Source organism: Glandiceps talaboti, chromosome 21, assembly GCF_964340395.1.
Source record: "Glandiceps talaboti chromosome 21, keGlaTala1.1, whole genome shotgun sequence".
Classification (NCBI taxonomy): Eukaryota; Metazoa; Hemichordata; class Enteropneusta; family Spengelidae; genus Glandiceps; species Glandiceps talaboti.
This window is the reverse complement of record NC_135569.1, coordinates 4,707,107-4,731,002: the sequence shown is the minus strand read 5'-3', so window position 1 is coordinate 4,731,002 and position 23,896 is coordinate 4,707,107. Positions and strand designations below refer to the sequence as shown.

Below are 23,896 nucleotides of genomic sequence, written 5' to 3'. Positions count from 1 at the left end.
GGGAATCATGGTGGGAAATGACTTTGAAAGCTTAATGAATGAAGATTTTACTCAAAACTAACCTTGACAAAAACATGTCTGTCTTAAGGTTTTGAAATTTGCCTTCTTAGAAAGTAGTCCATGTGGACCATCAGTTGTAGACTTTAGTAGTCTACAGCAAGATGTTGGTAATCAGTGTTGCAGTCATTATCAGTGGATGTGGGATGGTTGTATAATTGTTTTGGTCGTCATGCGTATGTTTTTGTATCAGAAGTTCCGAAATTTCATTCAGCCAACTGTCTCTGCAATATAGAATCTGACAAGTCCAATTTATGTACACATAATCAATGAATAATGTACACAATTGTGACCGATTCTTCATTTTTTTCAAAATTTGTCGTAATTCTATCACAATTTTAAAACAATGTGTGATCAACTTACAGCGTGATTTGATTTCAGAGTCCAAAAGAAAAATTCAATGTCCATCGTGTGGAGGACTCTCGACCACTTTTTAATACATCCAAACTGTGCATGTATGTATGTCAGATTTAGTTCACAACACATACATACATCGTTGGCCAATGTAACATGAGAAGACATTACATTGCCACCATTTAGATGTTCTTCCATGAAAATAAATAAATAGTACTTTTCCAAAGTTAACATGTTAGGGTTAATGACGATGTCCCCCTGGCCTAAATTGACCTTTTGGGTAAATTTTTGATGTTAGCCTTGATCTGGTTTCTATAGACAGGAAGTATTGCCCTATTTTTGTTTTGACATAGAGGAAATGCTCTTGGGAATACTAAGATTCTTACTTGACCTGGTAAATGAATTATCTAGATATAGTTTCAGTGAAAGTGTAAACTATTCCTAAGGTAAAATACTCACTTTCAGTTCACTGGCTTTGCTGAATTTCCAGTCAGTGGTGTGGTAGTGAAAAAGCTACGGTAGTCAAACAGTGGCAGTTTGAAATGCTAGGCTTTGTCTATCTCAACTGCTGTCAGATTTCAGTCAGTTAACAGTGGAAAAAATTGGATATCGGTTACGCTTTCAAATTTTTACTCAGTGACAATGGAAAAGCCAGGGTTCGACTTCTGCTGTCAAATTTCAGTCAGTTAGCAGTGGAAAAAAATATCGGGTATCGGCTACGCTAATTTCAAATTTTCACTCAGTGACAATGGCAAAGCCAGGATTCTGCTACTGCTGTCAAAGGGAGTAGTTTTTATGTAATCAGTGAGAATACATCATAAAATTGAAATACAATGAATTTAAAGTAGGTTCAATCTTTGACTACTGGTAGACATTTTACCAGTAGTTAAGTCAGTTTGTTCTGTTTTGGCAAAGACAGAATTCATAGCACTTAATCAGACATGATTCCCTTGGGTTGGGCCTGTCTAATTAGATCTAAAGCTATGCAATTAACTCAATGTAATTAATTTCAACCCTGAGGAATATTTGTGAGCTTAAAGCTGGTGAAGTTCCTTTGTTCAACATTCCTTGAGTAAATGTCTAATTGATTGAAGTAAATCAGATCGGTGTACTGGACAAAAGAGAAGTCAAAGGCTTTGGATTGTAAAGCGTTTTGTGGACTGGTTTACCAGCAGTTCTTCTAATTAGCATTAATTGGTCATGGTCTAGTCTTCCGTACATGTCAATTTCAGTATCCACGGCAAGCACATTTGTTTTAACCTCAGAAACAGAAGTCATAACTTTTGTGGTTACATTTATTCTTTGTTATGGTTGTTTTGTGGAACAGTTTACCATCACTTCCTCTAATTAGCATTGATTGATTCACGATCTAGTCTTCATTACATGTCAGTTTCAGTATCCATGGCAACCACATGTGACTTAATTAACATTAGCAATAAAAGTCCGTAAACTTTTGCTGTTACTTTCACTCTTTGGTACTGTTGTTTTGTGCACCAGTTAACTAGTACCTCTACTAATTAGCATTGAATAAGATCTGGATCTGAGACTGTACTAAAGTTGTGCTATCTCAAGTGGATATAAAAAGGAAGCTCATTCCAAAGCCGTGACTGAAAAGTCACTGAAGACACTAAAGATTTCCGATCAACATCATCCAACAACATGTAACCAGCTGATAAGATTTACTAGACTGTCAGAGTATAGAATCTACTGCATATATTAAGATATTGACTGGTGTATCTGCAATTCCTCAAATCTCACAACTGATGCTCGCTAGCTGCTAACATTTGACCCCTGACCTTTTCATAATCCAGGGTCTTTTCCTCCTTTCTCAGTTGGATCAGCTCATAGTCTGTTGTCAGCAAAAGACTAAGTAGATGTATGACGCCATACAGTTGTGTCGTGTCATACAATTGAACTGCAGAGTTCGTCCAAGTAGCAGCAGCTGTTCGTGTTAGACCCCTAACTATGTTTATTTCTCCTGACAAATTAAATGGTACAGTTGTAACTCAACTCTAAGCTTAGCTTGAGAGTATGTAGTGTTTATGAGTTGACCTACTTTTGGCGGATTATACCTCAGATTCCCGTTCAGATTATACCATATAAGTTTTCGCTTATCCGTGGTGAGAACTGTATAACCAGGGTTTGGATTAAACTTGTGTAATAACAGCCTTGAATGTAACTTTTCCAGTAACCGTGCTTACGCCAGGTTTTCACTTCTAAGCTCTATGTGTACTTGCCAGATTTTTAGACAATTGGACCATTTCAGCTGTAATTTTCAATTGATTTCCTTCAGTATAAACAGACTACCAACTTTAAACATTCAATAGTCTCAGGTAGTGTGTTGGTCTATGCAGGACTCAGTTTAACTTCTACACATGGTAGACAGATTGAGTCTAAGCACGTTTTATTGATTCTTGTTGTTTTAACAGACTACCTTGTCCATTCAATAGTCATGTAAATTATCGGAGTAACTGTGGTAAACATTTATAATTGTTCTCATCAAATTTCTCTTTGGTATAATATATCAGGTGGTATTTTTTGCACTATCAACTATCTATTGTAGACATTAGGCTTAAGCTATCTAAGATGACACAATTTACATTTCTATCAAACCCAACAGTTCTGTATACACAATGTATAATCTACTGCAGACATTGGCTTAGCCTGGAGACTTGGTTATCTGGCGTGACGATATCGTTCACCAGATCTGTGAGCCTATGAGTCAGATAGTCAGATAACCCAAGTCTGTGGTCTAACATTTAACTGGTATTTGGCATCTTTTCCCGCTGAGGAAATAGCAGACGGGAGATTTCTAGTTTGGATAAATTTCTTCAGCTTTAATTATGACTTTATCTCTCTGACTCATAAACTTTTGTGGTATCACAGGTTCAGTGGGCTTTGATATGCCAAACTTTTCTGCAGAGAAATGGAAGCTTTTATTTCATAATGTCCTGGTGAATGTTGTAATGGTTTAATAGCATAGTTTTAAATTGTCTGAGCTGTTACAGTTAAGGGAATTAACACACGCATGTAAACTTTGGTAGTTTTGCAGGTACTTGGATGTGTTAACCTTTCGTGCTAGCTACAATGGCAAATGAGATAGTCTGGGTAAATGCATTCAGCGTTGTTTTAAAGTTAGCTGTCTGGGTTCTAAGGAACACATGCATGCAAACTTTGCAGTGGATGTGTTAACCTTTCCTGCTGGGAAATGGCTACAATGGCAAATGAGGTAGTCTGGATAAGTGCATTCAGCTTCGTTTTAATTTAACTGTCTGAGTTCGAAGGAACACATGCATGCAAACTTTGGTGGTGTTACGGGCACATTGGATGTGCTAAGCTTTCCTGCTCAGAAAATGACAACAAAGACAACTTCATAGTCTGGGTACATCTATATGTTAATTCAGCTTAGTTTTAATTTAGCTGTCTGAGGTGTAAGGAACACATGCATATAGCAAACTTTAGTTGTGTGACACAAGACTGGATTTCTACTAATTAACATGGTGTTGAAATATTAGACCAGTGAAGTGAAGTCAGACTCAAACCAAGTAGGTCTGTTTGTGTGCTGTGGTCAAGTTCTGTCAACCTATTAGCTACAGGAATAGACTCATCAAGTGATTCCAGATTTTGGCATGGCCCCAATAATAATGAAGTAGTTGTGTGATAGATTCTTAACCTTTGTCACATTGTGACAGGTGACTTTTGACTGACTGACTAAAGTGTCTAGAATCCATGTAATTGATTGGTCAATTTAGAGGTATAATATTAAAGTGACCATATGGATGAGGATTGGGTATTTTTTTAATTTATTTTTAATTTATAAAACAATTTTATCATAGTGTCCTACTTGAAAAATCAATGTGAAACAAGATTGACAAAGTCTGTGTTTGTAACCCAAGACAAAATAAATGTTATACAACAATATGGGACCAGGGATTGAAACATTGGCCTTTAAATGGATGATGGCCAACTTGAGATACTGTTTGTTTAAGAGCACAGGGAAAGCTAGTTGCAGGACATTTTAGTTCAGAAATTTTTTAGATTTCTACAAGAACATATAAACATTTCATCTCGGTGACGTATGATAAGGTTGTTATTGAGAAAATGAATAAAAAATTGAAAGAATTAAAACTTTAGCTCAGAAACATCTGGAATTTTACAAAAAAAAATGTTTACATAAAGATGAATATGATGGGATTATGACAGATAAAATGAATGAAAAATTGAAAAATTTTATTGACTAAAATATTGACCACCAACATGTAGTTTTAGACCACCAAAAATCTTATCTGGTGGTCTATATGAACTACTAACTCAGTAAAAAGTCAATTTTGAACCCTGTAGGGAAAACAGTGGGTGACAAATTACTAGACAAGTACATGTTGTGCTAATAAGGCAGACAAAAATATAATTGTGTGTTTCCGATAACATGACCTCGGAAAATAGGGTAGGTAGGTCAGGAGTTTATTTTATTCTTTTTTAAGTGCTTTTATTTTTGAAAAATATTGCTTCGACCCAAAACAAACAAACTATCGGTCGGTCAGAATATTCCTTCTGTGATAGTTTGATGATAGTAATGCTTTATTTTCCAGATTCAAAAGGCATACTAAATCAGACACAAATACATAAGAAACTTATACAGTATTTACAATAAGAATTAAGATGGGGAAAATGGGTGGGGAAAATGGAAATTGGTTGTTTAGCAACTAGTCAAGTCCGTTCCCGCTTGTACAGACATCACTAGGAAATATGTACAGACATCACTTGGAAAAGAAAACAGACGTGCATGAAGGTCAAGAAAACAAAGAATTTCTTATCTTTTTGTTTTAAATGTTTAAAAAAATGTTTAGGGTTGGAGGCGTAAACTAGGGTCGGTTATCAGAAACACATATTTTTTTTTATTTGGCCTTACATAAGTACATGTTGTGTTAATGATTACTGTTAGTAAATCATGCATATGTCAACTACTGTGCTTGTCAAACTCTGTTGTACAAAAAGGGATGTGAGGCGAGGGGATCACAAAGTATTTTCACATCATTTCAGTGAACACATTATGTATCCAGGAAGAGGAGTAGTCAACAACCCTAAATATACAACCCATTTCATGTTACTGTTCACCAGGCTCTGTTTGGTACAACCACTTAGACACCAATAAGAAACTGCAGATGGCCGTTTAAATTGAGAGATGTAGAACATTCAAGGAGAAACTGATATTCATCTACCACGTACTTGTGTTACATACTTTGCAAACTTTGTCCTTGCATTCTACACTGTGATGTTTACTACCAAACTACACAGTTTACTCTATGATTGGTTTGATATGGCACAAACTGAGTTTATAAACTTAATACTCAAGTGAAAATAATTATATGAAGTAAAACCTTGATTAATCTATTCTAGAATAATGTCAATCTTAATGCGTGCTTTCTATGACATTACATTGTCGTGTGGCATTGTTAGAGATTTATACTGGGTATTTAAAAGTAACTCTTAGTATTCTACGTATTGAAGTATACGTAACTATCACTTGCAATTAACTGAACTCAAGATATAATGTTTTTTTAATGTTGTGAGAACTAAGTATTTACCAAGATTTTACTTTGAACCTCCAACTACTGATAAATTCATCAATTTACTTTCATCAGATAATCTACATATTCTTCAACGCCTTGCTGTATTTACATTTCATGCAAATTTATCATAATTTCATTTGTAACATTTCCACTAAAAAATTTTCGTAGTTAATACTGTCTTCAAAAATCAAGCAACTACATTTGTATTTTGGGCCGATGGCCTTGGATGTACAGAATAAAAGACCATACTACTATTATTACTATTAAGATATAACATATAAATGACGTAATTTTTTATATGTATCAAAAATGTCTATGAATCCATACTAGGCAATCAACTTTTCCGAACAAAATTAGAAGCAAATGTAATGTAATAGAAGGCATACATCGATATTAATGTTATACTATTGAGGTTTGATAGTACTTTCACTTGTTTGTGCCACTTTAATTTAATGATACTTTGAATGTTGAAATTGACACATCGAAGGCCACCCTTGGTAACAGTATGTGACTCAATTATTTAACAGTCCAGGAATCTATTAACTCTGTTAACAGAAAACCTGAATAGGTTGGCAATCCACTAACGAAGTCATGCTGATAGTTTGAACAAACAGAAGGTGGATGTCTGACTACAATTCAATGTCATTTGTTTTACTATCCGCCAAGACAAATACCTCAATGATAGGAATCACAACAACAATTACAATTACTAAAACAATAAGCCAAGTCTTTGGTATTTTACATAGCATCGTAAAATTCCAGGGATCAGTTAACTATTCATGACTTGTGAAGTGGAAAGTTTCCGATTAGTCACATTGGTATACACAAATACTATAACTGTTAACCACCTGGTGTCTGACTTATCACATTGGTATACACAAATACTATAACTGTTAACCACCTGGTGTCTGACTTATCACATTGGTATACACAAATACTATAACTGTTAACCACCTGGTGTCTGACTTATCACATTGGTATATACAAATATTATAACTGTTAACCACCTGGTGTCTGACTTATCACATTGGTATACCAATACTATAACTGTTAACCACCTGGTGTCTGACTTATCACATTGGTATACACAAATACTATAACTGTTAACCACCTGGTGTCTGACTTATCACATTTGGTATACAAATACTATAACTGTTAACCACCTGGTGTCTGACTTATCACATTTGGTATACAAATACTATAACTGTTAACCACCTGGTGTCTGACTTATCACATTTGGTACACACAAATACTATAACTGTTAACCACCTGGTGTCTGACTTATCACATTGGTATACAAATACTATAACTGTTAACCACCTGGTGTCTGACTTATCACATTTGGTATACAAATACTATAACTGTTAACCACCTGGTGTCTGACTTATCACATTGGTATACAAATACTATAACTGTTAACCACCTGGTGTCTGACTTATCACATTTGGTATACACAAATACTATAACTGTTAACCACCTGGTGTCTGACTTATCACATTGGTATACAAATACTATAACTGTTAACCACCTGGTGTCTGACTTATCACATTTGGTACACAAATACTATAACTGTTAACCACCTGGTGTCTGACTTATCACATTGGGTATACAAATACTATAACTGTTAACCACCTTGTCACAATAACTATTATTCCTAGTAGATAAACGTTATTGTGGTGTCGTACCCCATTTGTGAAGCATAATTTTCAAACTGTTGACTCAGTAGATTGGTTAAGGCCATTCAAAAGTTATGCGTATCATTACTTTTTTATACGTGAATTATGAAAATACGTTCAACTAGGAGCTATTTGGTGAGAAAGTTTTTACGAGTTTATTACATAAATACCTGTTATAACTGCCGTGCAAATTGCTCAAGATACCCCACCAATAACAACACATTTCATCTCCAAACTAGCACCTACTTAGTTTTCTGTTGCGTTTTTTCGTTTACTTATCAGCGCAAACAAAGTTTCTGAGCTGATGAAAAGAAGAAACGCCCAAGGTACTTTACTACCATCTATTGTTTTATTATTGTGTTACTGAAAACATCCAGGCACAAGTAGGCTCTGATGTAAATATATTTAAGTTCTGCTGAAGGGTAGTGAAAACGCTTCTTTAAGAAAGGGGTGTGGTTCTCGGTGAACATTTTCAACTTTCTAGGACATTCCTACCTACCCGCATTGTCGGTGTTTTGAAATGAAATTTGTCCCTCCAGTGACTAAGCCATTGAGAGAATTACATGCAGTCAGGAGTGATTCACCACAGAGTAAAATAGACTGTTACGTAAGAGACCCCTGGACTGGTATGTCCTAATGTCCTTCAGAGTTTGTCACTATCTGTGTTGCTATTCAAGCCACAAGGGTAGCTGTACTATTGCAAGTATGTTCTAATAGACTTGAATGAAAGCTGAGTCAGATTGTAATCATAGTCAGACTGAATGAAAGTTGTTCTAAGTTTGGAGACGCTGAGTGACAAAGCTTAAAGGAATATAGCACATGATTTTGTACTTTAAATCAAAACTTTGCACATTTGCTCAGTGTGTGACTTTATTAAAATATTCGTAATTATATATAAAATTATAGAAGTATATATTCATATTATAATTTTAGATTTCATTTGAAATAGTTACTTGTACCTATACACAAAATGGCCACCAAAAACAAAGATGGCAGCCCCAAAGAAGGCCTCCACTGTCTCCTCCCCCAGCAGTGTCACTTCACACTCAAACTTCATTAAGAAAAAGTGCTAAGATCTCAAGACTCAAGTAATAATAAGTACTAAGATCTCAAAACTCAAGTAAGAAAAAGTACTAAGATCTCAAGACTCAAGTAAGAATAAGTACTAAGATCTCAAAACTCAAGTAAGAAAAAGTACTAAGATCTCAAGACTCAAGTAAGAAAAAGTACTAAGATCTCAAGACTCAAGTAAGAAAAAGTACTAAGATCTCAAGACTCAAGTAAGAAAAAGTACTAAGATCTCAAGACTCAAATAAGAAAAAGTACTAAGATCTCAAGACTCAAATAAGAAAAAGTACTAAGATCTCAAGACTCAAGTAATAAAAAGTACTAAGACCTCAAGACTCAAGTAAGAAAAAGTACTAAGATCTCAAGACTCAAGTAATAAAAAGTACTAAGATCTCAAGACTCAAGTAATAAAAAGTACTAAGACCTCAAGACTCAAGTAAGAATAAGTACTAAGATCTCAAGACTCTAGTAAGAAAAAGTACTAAGATCTCAAGACTCAAGTAAGAAAAAGTACTAAGATCTCAAGACTCTAGTAAGAAAAAGTACTAAGATCTCAAGACTCTAGTAAGAAAAAGTACTAAGATCTCAAGACTCAAGTAAGAAAAAGTACTAAGATCTCAAGACTCAAGTAAGAATAAGTACTAAGATCTCAAGACTCAAGTAAGAAAAAGTACTAAGATCTCAAGACTCCAGTAATAAAAAGTACTAAGATCTCAAGACTCCAGTAATAAAAAGTACTAAGATCTCAAGACTCAAGTAAGAAAAAGTACTAAGATCTCAAGACTCAAGTAAGAAAAAGTACTAAGATCTCAAGACTCAAGTAAGAAAAAGTACTAAGATCTCAAGACTCAAGTAAGAAAAAGTACTAAGATCTCAAGACTCTAGTAAGAAAAAGTACTAAGATCTCAAGACTCAAGTAAGAAAAAGTACTAAGATCTCAAGACTCAAGTAAGAAAAAGTACTAAGATCTCAAGACTCTAGTAAGAATAAGTATTTAGATCTCATGTCGTGCTATTTTCTAACAATTAGGACAGCATGATGATACATTTGATTGATAATGTTTGATCAATGAGGTAGATACGTTGCCTTAGGGCGACCAATTAACCAGAATATCAAAGTTAACTAAACGTCTTGACACTTTGCCATACGAAAGCTTGTTCCTCGTCTAAATAAAATAACCACAGAAATTTTCCATTTCGTCACCTTGTTTCCAAGGAACTGGACAATATTTTCTTTTCCCCGTAGAGTTAACGTAGTACAGTATTTATTGGTTCTAAAATGGCCTGTTTTGTGTATATTATTTTGATGTTTATTTACAAAATTTTAAAATGACCCTTGATTTTTTATCATGACTTTAAACGTAGAATGGGTGGGAATCAGTGTGCCCTCTAAGCCAATTTGACGTGCCACTGACACACAAAACTTCTAGTGATGCACCAAAATTTGGTGTTCCCCCATCTCTTACTATGTGGTGACTCACAAGAAATCACAGTTTTTCTCATTTTGACTCACAACAACAAAATTTGGCTATCATTAGAGGGCACACTGGTGGGAATGTTATCGTCTGTAACAGTGAAAGTGCAAGATTTTCAGTTCCGAGGTACCGAAAATATGTTATGTTGGGATGTCTTACAGTATGGCAGCCTCTCCATACAGAATAGTCCAATCACTGGGCATAGTATAACAAAGACAGAAAATGACAATGATGACAAATGAAATGGCAATTGCAATTAGCTAAAAAAGGGCCATGATAAAAAAAGATTTGGAGTAGAAGTAATGAGAATGATTAAAAGTCAAAAATTAAGTATCTTTAGAATTGAAAGCTTTTAACAAGTGATTGGGTAAGAGGATCGCTTGTTTCTGTTGGGATGTCCTTGGAGTGGCTGCCACAAATCAATGCCTTGTAAACTTGTGAGCGACTTACAAATAAAGTAAATTCCTTTGTAAATTTAGACAATACCAGGATTGGAACAACAAATAAAAGAAACAAACAGCTTCAACTGGCAGGGATTTTGGATGGGGTAGTTGGTATATATACTGGTTAGGCCAAATAAAAAAAAAAATTGTGTGATTCTGATTTCACCCAATTTCAAAATAAGGTGGGCTAAGACTTTAAATTTTTTTAAAAATCATCAATGAAATCACACTTTCTGTTTGTACGATACACGGAAGACATCACATGGTACGCTGTATTCCACCATGTTACTTGACCATGAGGTGATGATGTCTTGAAATCTCACTATTCATTGCACAACTTTGCAAAATTGATAATTTTTTCGAATTACCTAAACAAAAAGTTTAGAGTAGGCAGTAAAAAACTAGGTTGTTTCCGGTTACCGGAACCAAAAAATTGTTTTTGTTTGGCCTTATTGGTCATGGATGCATACATTAGTAGGTGGTTGGAATTCCATCGTATTGTTAAATTGAACTACTGGTCATTCCTAAAGAACATGTTACCCATGTGTGACATTGTGTTGAAGTTTAGATAAGGGTTAGTGTTTAGATTATCATGTTAGGAAGGAATGAATGAATGAATGTTTATTTCACCAAAGTTATATGTAAAACATAATATGAAAAAAAGATAAATCAATAATTTACTTAAGAATATATTAACTCTGGTGGGGACCATGGAAATGGGTATACATACCTAGTTGAGTCTATGATCCATTCAACTACTTAAGTTATACTTAATGCAAGTTACAAAGAAACAGTGAAATAACTACCTAAAAATTACTATTTACAAGAGATGTGAAAATGTCTACATATTGTTGTCGGGGTTAATTTACTCAGTTTACGTTAGAAACACTTACTACCACTAATCCACTATCAGGTACTATCAATAGTGTGCATGGTTGTGAAGATTGTGTGTGTGTATATAATTGTAGTGTATATCTTAGAGTTATGTCTGTGGTGTGACCCTATAGTGTGTCTGTAATGTGTGACCCTATAGTGTGTCTGTAATGTGTGACCCAATAGTGTGTCTGTGATGTGACCCTATAGTGTGTCTGTAATGTGTGACCCTATAGTGTGTCTGTGATGTGTGACCCTATAGTGTGTCTGTGATGTGACCCTATAGTGTGTCTGTGATGTGACCCTCCCATAGTGTGTCTGTGATACATGACCGTATAGTCTGTCTCTAATACAACTTGTACAATATACATGTAGTCCTGCTTACAGACAGCGTAAGATGGAATAATGATTCTGAAAATATCCCTTTCCTGCTTCTTTAGGGACATTGTCGGAATTGAGTCCCATACATTGGTTTACAAGCAGGACTTATAGGTACAATAATAGTTCAGAAACTGTTGGTGGTCTTTGATTGTCACTTGAGTCTAAATGAAGCAACTGTGGTCTGTGTGTGTCTTTTATATCTAATCATTTAGATTATTTGTCTGAATTGTTGCATTCAGAGATTGTAAAGGGTGGTTAAATTTTAAATAAGAGACTATGCCAACAATTAGTGCCTACTAATGGCTTATCTTTGGATTCAAGTGTGGCCTTTTTAATTCTGGAATTGGAAGTATTAGATAAGCTAACACCATGGTCAGAATAAAGATAGTCTATAAACTATACGTGTGGGCTTGTTATTCAGCAATCTCTTTCTCCGTCTGCGTAAGTAACATGGTAATTATTTGGAAGAAATAAAAATAACAAACACATTCAGGTGTAAGCCGTGTTGTGTCGCTTTAAAAATGTTGTTTAGAAACTATACGGGTAGGGGACTTTTATACGGTCTCTCTATTTTTGCATACATTAGTATTCTTCAGTGAGTCTGGCTGACTCAGCACAATTTTGTCAAAATTACCAAAAATGTTATCCCTCTACTGAGTTTCTGCATAATTTTTACCAAAATAATTTAACTTGAGTTTCTCCACAATTTCATGAAACAATGTACGTTTATGCTGTGAGGTGAGTTACTGTACAATTCTAGCAAAATAATCCATATTCCAAATTAACCTAAATCCTAAGTCTTTGCCAAGTTTCTGCACAACAATTTTAAATAAAAAAAGTGCTGAGTTTCTGTATAATTCTAACAGAACACCTACAATATTCAAATTAAACATCTTGAAAAATCCCTCTGAGATGCAAACTATGTTTGTCAATTCAAACCATATTTGCATTCATTTTCTGATAAACTATGTTTAAAAAAATGCAAAATAAAACCCCCGAAAAACTGTTGACTGTGTATTTCTATTATCTTTGCATTAGAGTTTAACCACATAGAAAAAAGGTGTGAAGTCTTGATATGGCTATCATATACTGATTGAACACAACAAACACACAGTATCTGTTGATAGATCTTAATAGGAGAACACAGTCTAGAAGGAAAATAGATAACTTAGTAAGAGGATTAAAAAATATCGCATTTGTCAGGTTAAAACTGTGATGTCGTTCAAATTTGAAACAATCATTTTAAAGTTTAAAGGTGAATAGCACTCCAGGAAATATAGGTATTTCATAAATTTTGGGTTCTAGAGAGTCATTAGTATTCACCTCAGAAATAAAACTCCTAACCGTTTGCTGTTACCCAGCAGCTGTTAGTGAAAAGGGTTACCACTTAAATTTTTTAACTATAGGTTGAAATGATATAAAAATTAAGTCATTTTAGAATCCAATATGGCCACCATCCAATATGGCCGCCATCCAATATGGCCACCAAATACTGACATGGAACTATAAAATTGGAAAATAAAAGATTGTCTATTGCCTTTGAAACAAGATGGTTATTAAACCCATGATGAACCACAAATTAATTTCTGTTAACTTCAGAAGGACCAGGAACAAACTTTTCACATGACAAAGTTTGGAGAGAGTTGAAAATCTTTGGTTTTCAGAGACTGGTCCTAATTGTACAGTTGTATGTATATATAAAGCAGTTATTTATCAAAACATATACTTCATACAACTAAATATTGAATTTGAGCACAGTGACAGACAGACAGACATCCCATGTATTATTCCCATATTTTTTGTTTGAATATGTTCAACCTAGCTTACAGACAGACAGACATCCCAGGTATAAATCTTGTAATTTTTGTTTGAACACATTAAACTGGGCTTGCAGACAGACATCCCGGGTATTAATTACATATTTTTGTTTGAACACTGTCACATTCAACCTGGCTTGTATTTGCTGTAAATGCAGTTACTAGTAGTCTCTCAGTTATTTGTCATATCTGGGCTGCATTCACCCCAAGTGTTTTGCATTCAGTCACTCACTCGGGTTATTTCACACAAAAGAACACACAGTTGTGTTTTTGAACAAAACTATTATCAGTCAGTGGGGAGACATAAGGATTACATGGGGATCCCTCTTTTGTTCCAAACCAACTTTTTGCCTAGCTCGACAAGTCAACTGTTTTTCACACCTAAATTGTGATGTTCTATTAAAACTGAATCTTCAAGAATGTTCTTAAGTCCAAATTCTAAAAAACCAGTCATGCAGACAAAGTCATTGTTACTGGCAATCAGATCACTATTTTAACGGTTAACAGAAAGTGTATTTTGGGATCTAATTGATTGACAAAAAAAGTACTGAACCTGAAGTTAAAGTTATAAAAGTAAATAGAATTCTTGTCGAAAACGGTTTGCATGAGTTGTGTAGGACATGTTGTCTTTATAAATGTAGTTGTATACAGCATTGTTTGGGTATTGTCTGGTCCAATTCTGGTGTGACTAAATTAAACACAAAATAGACAAAGGAAGGCTTACTTCAAGTGCAGCTAACTTGTTATCACTGTTATGTCCTCCTGACAGTTGATGTGAATTATAAATAGCTACCAATCACAGTACCTGTTATAAGCATAGGGCTATTCTTGGATTGAACTTGAGTAACCAATCACATTACTTGTTACAAGCTTAGGTCTACTTTTGGATGGAGCTTGAGTAACCAATCGCATGGCTTGTTACATGCTTGGTCTAACTATTCTTGGATGGAACTTGAATTACAAATCTTGTGTGTTACATGTTTGGGCAGTCTTATTTGGGCATTCTAATTTTCTTGGAGCTTATGGCTTGTTATGTACTTAACTCAGACTACTTCTACTTGAATAACCAATCACATGGTTTGTTACGTACTTGGCCAGACTTATTTCTGGATGGAGCAAGAGTTATAACCGATAACATGTCTTGTTTCATGCTTGGTCAGATGGAGCACGAGTAACCAATCACATGGCTTGTTACATCCTAGATCAAACTATGTCTCCTTGAATAACCAATCACATGGCTTGTTACATATACGTAGTTAGACTATTTCTGGATTGAGAATGAGCAACAAATCCCATTGCTTGTTTCATGCTTGATCAGACAATTTCTTGCTGGAATTTGAATTATCAATCAAATGGCTTCTGACATACTTTATCAGATTAATGGTGAATCAAGTGTTTTTTTCGGCTAATCCTGTAAAGAAAACAATAAATTGGGTGACCGAATCTCTGATTTACACATACAACTGGTAAAACCTCATCTAATGTAAAGACAATAGTATGAGCAACCTCTCCTAGCCAACCACTCCTTTCATTCGCCATGGTTGCTAGGGACAACAGATGTGCTCATATTTGTCTTTAATGGTATGTAATTGTCTGTGATCCTTTCTTCAGACAAGTTTTTTTAGTCATCTTAAGTTTAATTGAGTAGGTCTTTGTAACTAAAGATTATCCTGACTGACTTCTTGACTACTAGGTATGTGGATTAGACTCATATACAGCACAGCTTTGAATGTTCCTTTAGTTATCATTGTGTTACGTGTCTACACAGTGTCACAGACATGAAATACACGGATGATTGGAGAGAGAGAGAGAGAGAGAGAGAGAGAGAGAGAGAGAGAGAGAGAGAGAGAGAGAGAGAGAGAGAGAGAGAGAGAGAGAGAGAGAGAGAGTCTGAGAGAGAGAGGAGAGGGAAAGACAGACAGACAGACAGAGACAGAGAGAGATATATTATTATATAATATATACATGTACAAAGACAGAGACAGAGAAGGGGAGAGACATACAGAGACAGACAGACAGACAGACAGATGGGTTGAAAAGTTCCAACTTGGTACTACTCCCAAATATTTTCAGCAATGTTTCAATATGACAAACCCATCTTTTTCAAACTCTCAAGCCAGCAGGCATGTCATTGTAAGAAACATAGTTACATGGAATAGGAAACGTTGTCATTTTATTCACCCACCTTTGCTCACCTGCCATACCCTCAAGTAGAATGGTATATAGTCTGTATACTAGTATTAAAGATAGCACTCAATAACAGTTATCTAATAGGGGTCAATCCATTCTATAAGGTGTTGGTGTATGTTTAAAGATTCAAAGATAAATTTGTCTCAAAAACATCCTACAGGCCACTCTACCAGCTTCCTTATTCATTATCAACATTTGTGGTATTTTAAATACATATACTATAGCAAAATTTTAAACATTCAATGCATAGCAAAGTTTTCAACATCATTGGGTTCAATATATAGTTCCTCGACCTACCATACTTTTATTTCTAGGCCAACCACACACTTTCTGCACCAACCGTACTCTTCTAGGCCTACCACAGTCTCTAGGCCAACCACATACACTTTCTAGAGTAAGACCAACCACACTTATTAGACCCACCTCATTGTCTTGGCCAACCACACTTTCTTTAGCCAACCACACTTTGTGGCTCATAGATATAGCCTCTAGTCTAACATCACACTATTTTAACCATAGTATAATCACTCAAGTTTCAGACCTTTCATCAAAGCACAGACATGGTTATACAATGTATAATCATGTGATTTGACAGAAAAAATGATGGTGGTATAGTCATTTGAATTACCAAATTCAAAACAGACTTAGTGAACATTGGTAATAATCAATAGCCCACTCGTTGTTAATATATAATATTGGAAATATTCGAATAATATAAGCCAAGCTTATAGTATTAAAATGAGCTCATTATTATTCGTGATGTCATGCACCTTTTTAGTCACATGATTAATTGGCAGGTTTTGAAAGAAGTTGGGATGTTTAGTGTTTATAAATTCCAGAGGATTTCCATAATTTCTATTTCCAAGCTGAAGACATGATGACTTCCTGTTAAATAGCTTTGATCCCCTGATCCCCGGCTACGTTGTGACAGCTGCCATAGTTGCACTATTTCTAGTCTCACGATATTTTACCTTGGCCTTTGCATACAACCAGTGACAGGCAAGCATCCGCAAGCAGAACTTGTTACAGACAAGGAAAGTAAATAAGTGAACGGAATTAATAATATTTGGTATAGTCTGTTGGAAATATAGAGACTTGCTTCCTTTTTCCTGGTTTGATAAACACACATTTAGGGTCTCCTTACATTCAGAAACGAATTTCTGGCATTTCATGTACTGTAAAAGTAGATATTTTCACAACAAGAAAATTTTGCAATTTTACATTTTTCCGCAAATTCTCAAAGACCAATTTTCTCTAAGTGCGTACACGTGTACATGTCTACATGTGTATGTGTGTATGTATGTACATATATTTAAGATCTCCATCATTGTAATCATAGTTATCACAATTCTAAAACTAATTTATTTGTTCAGGAACAGTTAATTTGAAGTAGTGTTGTGTATCTTTGCTTACATAAGTCACTCTATCTTAATTTGTGTGTTTGTTATAGATAAGGTTGCTAAGGTGGACAGAAAAACTTTATCAGTCTTTGCTATAATAGTTATAACAGTTATAATATGCCTCATTATTATTCTGTAATCTGAAATGATCATGGTTTGTTATTGTTTGGTTTAGTGTCCATATTTGACTTCAGCATTTCCTTAGCTGTGTTGTATCATGTCTTGTGATTGGTGTATTTATTAGACTATGATGTATCAAGTCTTGTGATTGGTGTATTTATATGACTATGATGTATCAAGTCTTGTGATTGGTGTATTTATATGACTATGATGTATCAAGTCATGTGATTGGTATATTTATATGACTATGATGTATCATGTCTTGTGATTGGTATATTTATATGACTATGATGTATCAAGTCTTGTGATTGGCGTATTTATATGACTATGATGTATCAAGTCTTGTGATTGGTGTATTTATATGACTATGATGTATCAAGTCTTGTGATTGGCGTATTTATATGACTATGATGTATCAAGTCTTGTGATTGGTATATTTATATGACTATGATGTATCAAGTCTTGTGATTGGTATATTTATATGACTATGATGTATCAAGTCATGTGATTGGTGTATTTATATGACTATGATGTATCATGTCTTGTGATTGGTACATTTATATGACTATGATGTATCAAGTCTTGTGATTGGCGTATTTATATGACTATGACGTATCATGTCTTGTGATTGGTGTATTTATTTAACTATGTAAAAGTTTATTGTATCAAGTTCTTTGATTGGTAATATGTTTCTATAAACTCCTAACAAAAGTAAATATAAAAATATACTGTACATGTTACATCTGTAAACTTTCAAGACAAAATTAAACCTTTTATATAAATTAATTTTATGTAGAAGTGTGACTAATCAGTATCTGATTATGATTCAGACAGATTTAAATGCATTTGTCAATTTTTACAGACATTGTCAGGGTACATGTACATGTATGTGTCCCTTCAACTGAAACAGATATTGTCGGGGTATAAGTCCCTTTAACTGAAGCAGTTGTCAGGGTGTGTGTAACAGTATGTGTCCCTTCAATTGTCAGGATTTATGTCCCTTCAACTGAAATAGATATTGTCAGGGTATGTGTCCCTTTAATTGAAATAGATAAAGTTGATGTATTGTGTTTTGTCAACTGCAACAGATAAAGTTGGGTATGTGTTCCTTTAACTGAAACAGTTGTCAGGGTATTTATAACAGTATGTGTCCCTTTAACTAAAACAGATGTTAATTGTCAGGGTATGTGTTCCTCCAACTGAAACAGATAATGTTGGGTATGTGTCCCTTCAACTGAAACATATTGTTAGGGTATGTGTAACAGTATGTGACACTTCAACTGAAACAGATATTTAGAGCGCACTGCACTACCATACTCAACTAAAACAGATGTTTGCAGGCTACTGATATGAAACATTGCCAGCAAAGCAAACAGTTACTGGTAGTCGGAAATGGAAATACAAATTCCAATGAAGTGGTTACGACTCCGAGGTTAACTGAAAACTGAAATTATGACAGGCCTGACCTTTTGAAAGAATGAATGTATATAGTTCTAACTATGATGAATGAGATCGGCTTAGTTACACACATACTGATTGTAGCCAGACAAGCTGAAAACCACAAACTGACAAACTTAGAGTGCTGTCTTTAACCGTACAATTCAGAGACTGTTCAAATTGTGCTGCGTGTGATCTGGCAGTTACTTTCAAGTCTGGATGCTAATTTTTTTTTTTTTTTTTTTTTTTTTTTTTTTTTTTTTAGTCATGATTTGTGATGTTTTATTTTGTATTTATTTGTCTTTATTTTTACTTCATTTTGTATGGCAACCTTAAAACAGTTTCTATAGCTGGTGTTGTGTCGTGTTGAATAAATTAATAGATAACTTAATAAATAATCTAGTATTGAATCATCTCAAACCTTGAGATCGTGAGAATAACACTAGACTAAGTTATTTGTTACAAACTAAAAAAAAATTTCTTGTAAAAAAAATATTCATTACTGGGACAAGCCATTAAAGAAGCAAGTCCACTTGTTATCAAAGAGTACCAATATTTACACATGTGATGATGGGCTCTTACATAACACAAGTAAACAGTGTAGTTCACAGCGTAAGATCATTTCTAAGGAGTGGGTCAATTGAGGCAAACCTTATCTCCGTCTTATATCAGTTGTTATCAATTTATTAGGCTATTATAAGTAACACTACAAACAGCTTTAGAGATGCAAACAACTTTTATGACACCCGTTTTCGTCAGGCAAGCCCGCGGGTTTGTTGCACTTGGACCGTTAATGGCTTGTGAATGTCATGGTCTTATATGTACATATGTAGGTAACGCATTTAGTTTTAAAGATCGTTAAACTCTACATCACCTGACCACAAAATGATAGTTAAGAATCTTTAAAGTTTGGAGACTGCTGAAATCATACATAATTAAAAAATTTTCTGACTTTTGTAACAACAAACAAACAAACAACTATTTTTTTTTAAAAAACGACTTTTTCTGTAAGTATTGGTTTCTATTTAATTTTGAAAGATTTTGCTTTAGATAGACTATTTAATACTCAACATTAACTTAAGTTGTAGAAATAGGACTCAGAAATGAGTTTTGATCCTCTATTTTTCAAATAAACTGACCCAGGATGACCAGCTGAATACAGAGATTATAGGTATATTGTACCAAAAGTTGGCATAAAATATGAAATTTTTTAACCAAGATTTTTAAAACATTTTGAAAGATGTATGTGTAAACTGTTAAACTATACTAGTTGAGAATCTGTATTCTCGGTATCTCACTACAGACAATGGTAATAGGAATAATTCAATTTCTTGGTAGACACAATATAGTTTCCGCTCAACACCCCACACAGTATCATAGGTGCTTAGTTGACCTCGTTCTGTTTTGACCCTGGAGAATGGATGCTGTTCTTCACAAATTACACAAAGTATTATTAGAACTTAATGATGTCATTTCCTGAGTTTTGAAATCACCCATGATGTCATTTCCTGTTCTGAATGAATAGAGGACAGAAAGGTCTGTCTGGATTACTTCCAGCTTGATGAAACTGAAAGAATGTCAGAGACGATTGAAACATTCGATGTCACGCCACTTTTTTTCAGTATGCTTATTTAGTGTATATGTGCATACTAGCCCAAGAAATGAAGAGACTTGGTGTTACTATCTCAAGAAACTCCCTAGCCCAGAGACTTGTCTTGGTGTTACTATTTCAAGACAGTCGCTTGAGACTTGTCTTGTTGTTACCATTTCAAGAAACTCTCCTCATGTACCGGTATATATGTGGAAAAGTTTCAGAGATGATCATAACAGACCATAAATAAAATCACATGTGCGTGAATAAAAATTCTTCTATGGTAGAGATATAACAACCGTAAGCAACCGCACTACCACTTAGACAGTTAGATGTGAAAATAGTGCACTACCTTGGTTAGTATGAATATGTGGTAATTACCATACACACAGAAAGATCTTTTGGACTTCAATCTTGGTGATACAATCTCAAGACGCTGGCTAAGACATTAGTCTCTGGCTGTATCCACTTAAACAGAAGCCCATTATATAGCCAGTGGTTTTAAGAAAACTTACAGAAAGAAGTGGGATGGTAGTTATCAATTTCATTGAGAGCATCTTGGTTGTATATCTGTAGTGATCTTTACCCTGGGCTGCAGATCTGTGGTGATCCTGCCCTAAGGTGAACTCTTTGTTGGAGTTTGAGGATACAAGGTCATATTACCTGAACATACCATCATGAACTTTGACCCTGGTGCAGAATAGCTAGCTCAGCTATTGGTCAGTTATTGATCAGCTAGCTCAGCTATTGGTCAGTTATTGATCAGCTGACCATGTCAATTCAAACTCCAGTATCATGATCAAATGACAACGGTCAAGAATTTGAAAATTAGGACAACGATTTTGATTGTGTGGGAGTAAATTGGAAGTTTGAGATCATGTTTATTGGGACAATGGAGAGATATCTCGAAGAATCTTTTCTCTCATCACTTGGAGATCCTGATATATTTGGGTCACTGCAGTAGGAAAAGGGCAAATCAGATGCACAACTGTTCTGTATGAAATGAAAATAAAAATAGTAATGGGACCAGACGTGTTTGTTTGGACTGTGTTGTAAAATTTAATGATGTTTGCCCGACATTCTTTGATGTCAAGTCTGTGAGTCGTATGCTTAGATCATCACCTTACCTCAACTTAGCTAATGTAACCCTAAGCTAATAGGCCTAACAAATAAATTGTGTGGTTCCGATTATGCTCAATTTTATAATACGTTGGGTAGGATCAGTTAGGTAAATTTTTTACTTAATTTAAATTTAAAAAAATATTTTTTTTTTGCATATGTGTGTCTAGTTCAGGTAGTTGTGTTTTCTGTTGTTTTCCATATGGTCTCTGTGTTATTGGTTTCTTCTCATCAGATTTACAGCCATTACAGATTGGAAGAACAGTTTTATATTGTCTTTTTGAGTAGATGTCAGTTTCCGCATCCACTATTTCTCGCAAGACTTCACAATTTTCGCGATTTAGTATTTTTTTCTTGAACTTATTAAAAAAGTTTAGGGTCAGCGTGAAAAACTAGGTGGGGTCGGGTAACCGAAACCAAACAATTTATTTCTTTAGGCCTTACTTGGTGTCTTGACAATGCTTTCTGAACATGTGTTTAGAAGACTCACGATCAAAGCAGCGAAAGTTGTAATTGTCAAGTACAGACATTAGGCCTTTCCAAAACTTGCCAATGGTGGCGCTCTACTTCCTGTCTGTGTGTACCTTGGGGGTATCATAGAACACTGCTGCTTTCCTCGATGTCTGAACAGTGCGAAAAACATCCCTGATTTATACTTCTACAGAATACCAAGGAACAAAGCTCTTAAGAAACAGTACAATGAGGTGATGATACCCCCAATTTGAGTGAGGGCGCTGTATTCTCAATTTCCTGTTCGCAGTCTGCAGTGGCCTATTAGTTGTTTACCAATCCACGTCACCTCAACTCACATAATTTGCATATCTATACTGTTTTTTTTAGTCAGTTTGCAGTGTGAAATAAAATAATTAAATTTTTTTGTTTCATTTTTTCTAGCTACCTGTAGCAGTGGAGTTTGTTTTAATGGAGGAACCTGTTCTAGAGATCATTCATCACTTTGTGTATGCCCACCTGGTTTTCAAGGTCCAAGATGCCAATATGGTAAGTTTTAACATAATTAGCATATTGATCAAGCCAATGACTTGTGATTGGACCATTTGATAACTTAATGTTTTGCATATCAAACTTCGATTAGCCTGGTGTGATATGTGTATCTACATTTTTTAGCCAGATGTGTTAGTGTGATGTTGCAGAATATTGATTTGACTAAAAATATTATGTCTTCACCCTCAATTGTAAGCCAGATGCGTAAACGCCAGTCGAGTTCCTCTACAGTATTGTTACCATTTACACCTCCACTCACATAGTCTAGTTCCTATACAGTATTGTTACTATTTACACCTCCACTCACTGTCAAGTTCCTATACAGTATCGTTACCATTTACACCTCCACTCACATAGTCTAGTTCCTATACAGTATTGTTACTATTTACACCTCCACTCACATAGTCTAGTTCCTATACAGTATGGTTACCATTTACACCTCCACTCACATAGTCTAGTTCCTATACAGTATCGTTACCATTTACACCTCCACTCACATAGTCTAGTTCCTATACAGTATCGTTACCATTTACACCTCCACTCACATAGTCTAGTTCCTATACAGTATTGTTACCATTTACACCTCCACTCACATAGTCTAGTTCCTATACAGTATTGTTACCATTTACACCTCCACTCACATAGTTTAGTTCCTATACAGTATTGTTACCATTTACACCTCCACTCACTGTCTAGTTCCTACACTGTATTGTTACCATTTACACCTCCATTCACACATAGTCTAGTTCCTACAGTATCGTTTCGATTTACACCTCCACTCACTTTCAAGTTCCTATACAGTATCGTTACTATTTACACCTCCACTCACATAGTCTAGTTCCTATACAGTATCGTTACCATTTACACCTCCACTCAGATAGTCTAGTTCCTATACAGTATCATTACCATTTACACCTCCACTCACATAGTCTAGTTCCTATACAGTAGTCTAGTTCCTATATGGTATTGTTGCCATTTACACCTCCACTCACAGTCACCGTGATTTAGTTAGAAACAACATTCAAGCATCCAGACTATGTTAGCGCTAGCATCATCAATATAATAGAATAGAATATTTATTGCATCCATTTTTAAGAAAACTACATTTCTTCATTGGATTTTCTGCAATAGTGTTCTGTTGCATCATATCAATTTGGTTAAAAGTATCACCTGCGCATACACCCTCAATTTTTAACCAGATGCATATAGTGTAACATTGCGTCAAATCAATATTATTTTGTTAGTCTACGACATAAAGACGATAAAGACCACACACACGCAGTCAAATGGTGGCATAAATTGAATCTGTTAGAGGTATTGTGAA

At 34.9% G+C, this 23,896-nt stretch overlaps 1 protein-coding gene across 3 annotated transcripts in view; it reads left to right on the top strand.

Moving 5' to 3' along the window:
• LOC144451435 (uncharacterized) overlaps window positions 1–23,896 on the top strand; it is a 92,721-nt gene that overhangs the window by 15,916 nt on the left and 52,909 nt on the right. For all 3 annotated transcript variants that reach the window (XM_078142275.1, XM_078142274.1, XM_078142272.1), the window contains exon 4: window positions 22,465–22,569. In XM_078142275.1, coding sequence (XP_077998401.1) covers window positions 22,465–22,569 — 105 coding nt within the window. The remainder of the gene's footprint in view (window positions 1–22,464; window positions 22,570–23,896) is intronic.